At 45.5% G+C, this 9,237-nt stretch overlaps 1 protein-coding gene across 2 annotated transcripts; it reads right to left on the reverse strand.

Annotated features, from left to right (window-relative positions):
- Positions 1-2,901: 2,901 nt before the first annotated feature.
- On the reverse strand, positions 2,902-5,489 carry LOC136485083 (uncharacterized). 2 transcript variants are annotated; one of them, XM_066482029.1, is made up of 4 exons: positions 5,075-5,489; positions 4,814-4,972; positions 4,571-4,724; positions 2,902-3,274 (listed from the first exon to the last, which is right to left on the reverse strand). In XM_066482029.1, the coding sequence occupies exons 1-4, from the start codon at positions 5,252-5,254 to the stop codon at positions 3,252-3,254; spliced, it is 516 nt and encodes a 171-aa protein (XP_066338126.1). In that variant the 5' UTR covers positions 5,255-5,489; the 3' UTR covers positions 2,902-3,251. The 2 variants fall into 2 exon arrangements, with proteins under 2 accessions (XP_066338126.1, XP_066338125.1); XM_066482028.1 differs by having other exon boundaries at positions 4,814-4,990.
- Between the last annotated feature and the right edge of the window lie 3,748 nt (positions 5,490-9,237).

A 9,237-nucleotide genomic window follows, 5' to 3' on the forward strand; every position in this document is an offset into this window, starting at 1 on the left:
TCGTCTCCTCCCCACGCCTCGAGTCATCGACCCACTGTCGTCTTGGAATCTCGATCGCGAACCAGTGGAGGTTGGCAGCCCCATTGCAAGAGATTAACCAGACCAGCGACTAAAAGACTCATGAAAGTATCTCTGCAAGGAAGGTGCTTATATTTATGTGGACTGCACCCTGGTCACGCATGGCAAGAGATGCTTTAAAACCCACACTGTAACCCTCGACAGACGAGGGCATCTTGGACCATGCCGTTACCGGGGTAAGCGACAACGACTCAGCGCCACCGAGAGGCCCCAAAGAAACAAGCTTGAGGGATCGTCGCAGGGAAAACGCTCAACAGGGTCGACTCTCCTACGACGAGAAGCGACATCTGGCCCCAAACCACGACCTGGGGCCTACAAGCCTGACCCTGGCCATGGGACCTAGGAGCTCGTGGCAACCTCAAAGCAAGCAGACACAAAGAAAGGGGTCTCTCCTTCTGAACTTCGGAAACAGGCGCAGCCAAGCCGCGTACAAAGGTACAAATCTGGAATCACCACAACAGTGACATCTCCAGTAAGCCCTAGGAAACCCCGCTACTACCACGGAAGGAAAGGCGAAGAAAGTCACAAAGTCACGCCAGCCTTCCTATAGCAACATGGCTCCCGGGGCACAGGAGCACAGGAGGAGGCACGGAGGTTGTACCAGCTCAAGAACGCCTGAACGGGAACCATGGTCTTTCACAAGCACGAACGGGGCACATGCAGAGAGCTTTGGAGTCAGGTGAATCCCATCTCACCCAAGATAGGATTGCCTAATCCCCATAGTGCGTGCGCACCACGAACATATCATCCACCGCTTGCAAGTCCCCTTCTAGCACCAGCTGCTGGAATAGACGACACTGGCTTCAGCCACCATTGACGACCCCGACTAGGATGTATAAGGGAACCGCACGGTCCTCCTTGAACTTTTCTCTACCATTTTCTCACTACCTCAGCATCTAGCCATTCACAAAGGCAAGGAATAGTTTGCAGTCACGGCCATGAGCGGTTCAAACGGTAGGAAAGCCTCTATTTATAGGACTGAAGACGGACTGAACAGCCTGAGGTCCCCGCACCGTGTGGCAAACCACGGGAGGTCACAACCAATGTCAGATGCCCACGTGAGGTCGGGGAAATCGAGACCCTCCCAAGGGCAGCGTCGGTACAGTGTCGACGAGACCACTCGGCCCCGCCTAGGTCACGAACCCCGATACGTAGCACACTAACACGGCAGGGCTCAACAGTCACGTACCACATCGTCAGGACATCCTGACGGGGCGGAACAAAAGGCCACCTACCGCATTGAACGCACCAGCCCGCAAGGGGTCAAGCAACGAAGCTCGGACAGGCCACGACTATGAACCCGCACTCAACGAACACGCATCTCAGCGCTTTCACGATCACTTCGTGATCACAAAAACGCTCGGGGGCTACTGTCGGGGTTATGATCCCGGGTGTCTCATGCGGCCCACGATACGTCAGCCAGCAAGGGCCCGAACAACCGAGGCCTAGCTGATCCAAGAAAACCAGGCCAAGCGCTAACCCCTTCGTCAGACTTAGTCGCACGACACTCAAGAAACTCACGACCTCTCCACCATCCTAACCCCTGGGAGGAACGAGGAGAGATCGGACCCAGCCAAGCGTGCCTGCTCTGACAGGAGTGAGCACGCCGCACTGACCCCGCAAGGACCAAGGGGATATCGGTCACCTCGTTCCGATCAAACGCCATCACTGCGCCATGCAGCACGGACAAGACAACACCGCCCAACGGTGACGGCCAGGTACGGTGCCCACCGTCTAGATATGGCCCGACAAGACGCATGTACGATTCTACCCACTACGGGATATGATCCACGGCGGAGGCCTTGACTTAGAAGCCATCCAAGGGACTATAAATATAGGGGTATTGTAACTATTTTATTTCAAGAAGGGAATAGAGCATTGCTCTTTAAACAAACCTCCCTCACAATCTAGCTCTCCAGCGCCGCCGCCCCCGTCACCCTGCCCGAGCCGACGCCACCGCCCCCACCAGCAGTAGCCGGCGCGGCTAGCCGCCGCTGCCAACCAACCCCCTCGCCGCCTCCCTCCCTGCCCTAGCCGCCCCTAACCAGCCCCTCCCATAAAAGACTGACAATATCAGATAAATATTGAACACAAGTAAACAGATTTATCAGACTGTGCAACAAAATTCCAAACCTGTACAACCAATTTGCAGAAAAATATTGAGATTTACCACATAAATTAATTAGTAGATTTGTATTGAATAATACTTTTCATACTTTCATACTTGTAGAATTTTATAATAACAACATCCAAACAATGTAATGATCAAATAATGTCTTGGAGAACAACCAGGAATGAAAAAACGACAAGTAAAGAAAAGAGAAGCATTCAAGAAACACTCCATGCTTGTATTGGTGTTCACTGTTCAGAAGCTGTTCTGCTCTATTCTCATATTACGTCCTGGAGTCACCACGTTGCTAACATAAACATGTCGTATAGTTTAGCCCTGTTCCAATTCAAGAGAGGCAACATTATATTTGCTAACACATCATATATTAACTTTAAGTATGCAGAAAATTTTGCTAACAGACACGAAAACTTGGGCCAAGAAATTACAATCTCCTAGTCACCAAAAGGTTCCAGCTGAATCAGTGATCGAATGAACAGGAAACACATAAAAAACATCAGTTACATGCATCTGAATAACATGGCCTAGTTCGAATTATAACCTACAGGCATGGAAATAAGAGTTCAAGTTCTCTCTTTGCTTTTTTTCTCATTTTTGGCGGAAAGCCAGGCAGGAGAATGGCTATTGAATTGAAACACGGCATTATGCACAAAGGAAAAAAAAACACAATCTGAAACAATATATGGCAAAAGGAACAAGAGTGTTATGATATTAGCGGCAAACCTTCAAGAATAGATGCTAAACAAGCCCTATGGTACAAGATGGCTGCAAAATACAACATAGCATGTTAAGCCAGGCCTAGCTAGATAAGGAAAACACCCATCTACGATATCTCAAGTTGTTCTACAAGTAAAGTTCAAAGGAATCACATATACAAAAAGACATTATCCTTGCTAGCCATGTGCTTTCCCTGATACAGCTCAGTACAAACTTTCTAACCACGAGGACCGAGGCTTGGCTTGGGTGGCTAGAAGTGAGGGTGTTCATGCTACCCTGTTGGTTCAATCCCTACAAATCGCAACCTGCATTTCTCACTTTCTATTCCTCAAAACTGAAACCTGAACCAACCTGAAAGTAGAATAGTTTGCAGAGTGTGAGAAATGAGAAAAATATGACAAAGAAACCTGACACACATCCTATACTGTAGAATATCTAATTACAAAAGAATTCTTGCCCAAATTGTAGAATATCTAATTATTCTAAAGGTAGCCACATCCTATACTTAAAAATGAAAACATACTAATTACCCCAATGGTCCGGTCCAATCAAGAGCATATGCCATGCTGGACAAGGGTGTCTTTGTCTCTTCAACAATACATTTGGCCGCCACTTTTAAAATGAATATTTTAGCGCAAAATTTCTACATAGCCACACTATATATTACTTTATACATTGATGGTGAAAGCTAAGTTTTACTACATACTTCCTACAATAGTACTCGGTGGTAGTCTATCTGTAGACGGTTTATACATTGATGGTGGAAGCTAAGTTTTATTGCAAACTTCCTACAATAGTATTAGCCAATAGCTACTAGGTAATCTATCTCTGACAATGGTAGTATTACATAAGTCTCCAGCAATGGCATACAGTAATTTCCACACTAACAACAATAATCAGATGGCTAGTATTATTAATTTTAGAAAATGATATGGGTTTGGAAGCCACAAGTAAAGAAAGGAAGCTAAATAAACATAGGATAATTAGCATTGTTTGCATATTTGCTTTTTGAGAAGCTATTTTTGTAAACGTTGAACCAGTGGAAACAAGATATATCAAATAAATATAGAACACAAGTAAACAGATTTATCAGACTGTGCAACAAAATTCCAAACCTTTACCACCAATTTGCAGAAAAATACTGAGATTTACCACATAAATTTATTAGTACTAGATTTGTATTGAATAATACTTTCCATACTGTCATACTTGTACAATTTTATAATAACAACATTCAAACAATGTTATGATCAAATTAATGTCTTGGAGACCAACCAGGAATGAAAAAAGGACAAGAAAAGAAAAGAGAAGCATTCAAGAAACGAACATATCGTATCACCTCTTAAGCAGGGTTAAGCAGTAAATCCAGATTTCTGTTATGACTAACAAATCAGTAAGCTCACAAACTCACTTAATTCAGACACTTGTATCACTATTCGAAAACAAATCAGCAGGTTAACACATTACAGCTAAGGATAGTTTGGACCCCCACAGCCATTTTTTCCTACTTTTCTTTTCCACTAATTAAAGGTAGAAGGATCCTATCTCTCTTCAATTGTATTAACTAATTATTAATGATCTAAGGAATTTCTTCATTACTTGCTTTCTCAACAAAATTAAAAATATATAGAAAGTGCTACAGCTTACATATGCTAAGTTTACTGAGAAACTTCAAAACATTCAGCATTTTTTCATCGACCACTTCACATTTAACTTCCACAATTTTAAGATGCTCTGATATTGCATTTGTTCTCTCCATTGTATCAGGGCTTCCTATCATTTCCACTTTACTTTTGGATTCCTACAAAATGAATAAAGATATTTCCAATATCAATCGGTAATCTATAACAATTTGAAAATACAGCAATTGTATATCTAGAAAATGTATACCTTGCAAAATAGTTGAAGAGTGAGCTTCTCTAAAATAGGTGAATGTTCTAGAATCCATCTTAGCCATCTGAAGTCAGGCATACACCAGTATTCATTGAGTGACAGATTCTTCAAGTTACTAAATATGGGGCAACATTTCAAGTCCTTTCTGAATATACACTCCAAAGATGAATAAACCTTCACATTACACATGATTAATTTGAAAGTGAAAAAAAAAACAAAGTGGGCATCAACTTATATTAATCTAAAGTGTAAGCATACCGCTCTAATATCAGACATCAGCACCAAACTCTGAGCTTCTGATAAACCTTGGAGAACCACAGTGTCAACAGTATCACCATGTACTGGATAACAAGAATAGCATTCCTCATCCCCACAACCCCCACAATAAGAGTCATCAGAAAAATTGATTTTAACAACAGCCTCAACCAAGGAGGGCATTCTCTCAAGCAAAGGAGTCCAACCGTAATTAACTTCAAGCCACAGTGAAATGAGATTCGGTGCATAAATATGAGTGCGAGAAATCGTACCAAAATCACACTAATTATTGAAGCTTAGAAACTTTAGGGATTGTGACAAAATCCTATGGCAGTCATGGAATCCACAATCTTCGAACTCAAGAGCTTCCAATGCTGGGCAGCTGGAGAAGTCAAGGAAGCTATCATTGAATTGTCACCATTTGACCGTTAGCCTCTTCAGATTTTGCGAGACGAGAGGCAGATTGCCCAGCTCAAGCCATGGGTCCCAAGCAAAGTTCAACCGGCTAATATCAAGGCTTAGCACCTGGACTTTGCACATCAGAACATGCCGGATCCAGAGTTTCATGCGGGGAATGTCTTCGTCTTCATATCCACACAAGTCGAGCACGCAAGTGTCAAGAGGTGAGCCTCCGCGAAGGAGCAGTAGATGGTCCACAAACTCCCTGATATCCGTCACAGATGCCGCTTCATGGTCCTCGCCGCACAAAATGCGCAGGCCCGTGGCAGACTTCCAGAGGTGGCGCCAGCGCCGGGCCAGCACGCACGTCCGCACAGCCTCCTGCGCTGGGAGGAATGACAGCACGTGGTGAAGGACCTCATCCGGGAGCGCATCGAAGCTGGGAAGGCCAACGCTGGGAGGTGCCGCCCTCTTGACCTTAACGCCCCTTGACCTCGGACTCGGAGGCATTACGTCGAACAGATGGCGGGCGTCGACGCTGCGGCGGAAAGAAACGCTGAGATGGAGAGAGGTGTTGAAGCCATATCGGAATAAGCGAAGAGAAATATAGAGTCTGCGTTGGGTGCCCTCCTCACCTTGCCTGGCCGGTGGCGTCTTCACTGGCGGCCGGAGCAACGACGCTGAGGACGGAGGGAGCTAGGGCCCGGATGTGTCCGTGCAAACCAGATCGATCTCGCGGAGTAGAATAGGGATCACAAGGTCGTGGAGTCGAGGGAAAAGAGTGGGGTGCCGGGTCGTGGAGTAGAATCGGTTGTACGAACAACTTTCGTGGATTCACGTCGCCATGGGCGGCTGCGCCGGGTTGCCATACGTCTGATTTAGTTGTGCGAAATTTGAGAATTTAGCGTAGCATTTTCGTTTTTATTTGGTAATTAGTATTCAATCATGGACTAATTAGGCTTCAAATGTTCGTCTCGCGATTTTCAATTAAACTATGTAATTAGTTTTTTTATCTATATTTAATGCTCCATACACGTATCATAAGATTCGATGTGATAGATACTATAGTATTTTTTAGAAAAAGTTTTTAGAATTAAACAAGGCGTTACTTGAAAGGAGGTGGCTTTGTTGGGGAAGGTCCAATGGAGGTGAACACTCGTCGAACGCACCGGAGGGAACCGACAAGTGGGCCGTCCCACCTCTGCAGTCCACGCAGCAGACAGCACAGCACCACGCGTCCGCCCAGCAGCTGATGGCACTGTGGCTGGGCCTAGCCCACAGGTCCGCCAAGTATGCACGGACGAAGGCCGCCGTAGCAAGGGCAAGCATGGTAAAGATTTTAACGAAAGGTCACAAATCTAAATGGCTTCCCCTCATAAAAAATAGTCTAAATGGCTAATTGTGTGGTGAACTGAAATAGCGGAGATGCTAGTGTCTGGACGGCGCCTACGCCACATGTCACGTGCATCACCATTTCCTGCGCCCGCATCGTCCAAATGCCTCGCCCTGCCAGGAATTTATTTTATTTTTAACGTTTTTTAAACTATTTTTAAATCTGACATTGTTTGATTTTTTTCAAAATTAACACTTTTGGCCCCTTCTATTCGTATGGCATGGCGAAATCGAACTGCCGCGCCATATAAAGCGGCGCGGCAGGGGTGCCAACGTGGTAGTCAGCCGCGGCGTTGACCGCTGACGTGGTCGGGCTGCCGCGCCACAGATCATGCAGCGGGGCTGCCGCGCCACGCATCACCGCGCGGCAGCCCCTTCTACAGGCCCGTGGCCCGGCCTCGCTTGCCTTCCCCTCTCACTCAGCCCGTTTTGAATCAACAGGAGAGGGAGCCGCCCCGCTCACCGCCAGCCGCCTCCCACCCTCACTCCCCATTGCCGCGCCGCTCCTTCCTCTCTCCCCACTGCCACGCGCCCCTCCCTCTCTCTCCACTACTGCGCCGCTCATCCTCGTCGCTGCCGTGGCGGTGCCCTATCTCGTCGCCTCCCGGTGTCCCCATCCTCTTTCTTCTCCCTCCCCTGCAACCGGCCGCCAGAAGAAGCCCGCCATCTCATCTCGTTTGGTGGATTAGGGTGAGCCCCAATCTTTCCCTCTTGTTTGTCGAGGTAATGCTCTTCTGCATTTGTTGCTTCAATCGAGTTTTTGTTAGCTAGGGTTAGCATTCAAATTTAGTTTGACTGGATAGTGATTTATATAATTAGTGAAGTCATTTAGTGAAGTTAGTAAAGTTAAGCTATTAGTGGTTAGTTTTATTATTAGCTAGATAAGTATAGTTAGTAAAGTTACTTAGTATAGGTATTAATTTTAGTGTAGTTAGTGTAATTAGTTAGTGTAGTTACTTAGTATTGTTAGTTAGAACTGTTGGTATAGGTATTAATATTGGATTAGTTTGTATAGTTAGTTGGTATAGGTGTAGTTAGTATAGGTATTAGTAGGCACGATGATTTTGACGACTTGATGAACTTTCTTGAAATGCTTTTATAGATGGATTGTTGTGTCATAATTTTTTTACAAAGAAAGTGTTAGGAGAGAAGAAGGTATGTTTGAGGATATGAAAGAAGAATTGGAATGGTTTGATGAACCTCCTAGCTTCAGCGATCTTTGTGTCCGTTTGAAGGGAAAGTTTGGCGATGATTTTACACTGAAGGGGAGGTTTGATAGTGGAAAGACTAGGGCACACTACGTGCTGATGCCCTTGTGCGACCATGCTCACTGGTCCCGCTACAATAGGGTAATCCAATGTTCCAATGTGGCCATGGATGAGGTGGTGGTAGAGAATGGGTACATGATGCATGGTCTTTAGGAGGGGCATCCTTCGACAGTGGTACTCAACAAGAATGTGGGGTCCATGTGGAACCAACTATGGGTACTATGGATTTGGACGGTCAGTTGATGTAGGAGCAGCTTCATTCAACTCCAGTTGGTTGTATAAGCAATAACTTTGATGTGAACGAGTTCAAACGGAAAGAGGAGCAGGAGGAGGAGGACAGGATCGGTGATGTAGTTAGCAGTGATTCAGATGATTTGGATGATGACCAAGGAGGTAGAGATGCTATGCCAACACCGGTTGATGCCATGCCAGTATCGGTTCATGCTATGCCATTACCAGTACCAACTGAGGTACTTCATGCTATGCTGGCTCAGAGTAGACTAGTCACAGATTTATCAGAGGATGGTACCCCTGTGATTTATGGGCTAGAATTAGCGAAGCACAGCAGAACGTTCCACCACCACCTTACACAGTGACAGAGCTTATGCAACTGAGGTCGATGAACGCACTTTTCAGTGGCGTTCCGAACTATAGGGATGTCAGCTTGACGGATATGGCAGTTTGTGACACCGGTCTGTAGATGTGTAGGAAATCATTCTATGACCATGAGAATGAAATCCATAGCAAGGGGATAATATTCAATACAATGTTAGAGATGAAGTTGTTCCTTCAGGACTATGCTGTCTATCACCATAGACCGTACACTGTCACTCATTCGGACTAGGAGTTGAGGTACCACGTGATATGCAAAAATAGTTGTATGTGGAGGTTAAATACACGAAAGAGATATAGTGATGGCAAGTGGAGGATAAGTAAAGTGGTCCAACCCCACCCTTGCCTATCAAATAAGGGGAAGGAAAATCATCAGCAGCTCACTGCACGTTACCTTGCCCATCGTATATTGGGCTCGTTGATGACAATAACAACATTTCGATGTCTTCCTTACAACAGTCCATATCCGAATTCGTTAAGTATGATGTGAAGTAC

This window comes from Miscanthus floridulus, chromosome 10, assembly GCF_019320115.1.
Source record: "Miscanthus floridulus cultivar M001 chromosome 10, ASM1932011v1, whole genome shotgun sequence".
Taxonomy (NCBI): Eukaryota; Viridiplantae; Streptophyta; class Magnoliopsida; order Poales; family Poaceae; genus Miscanthus; species Miscanthus floridulus.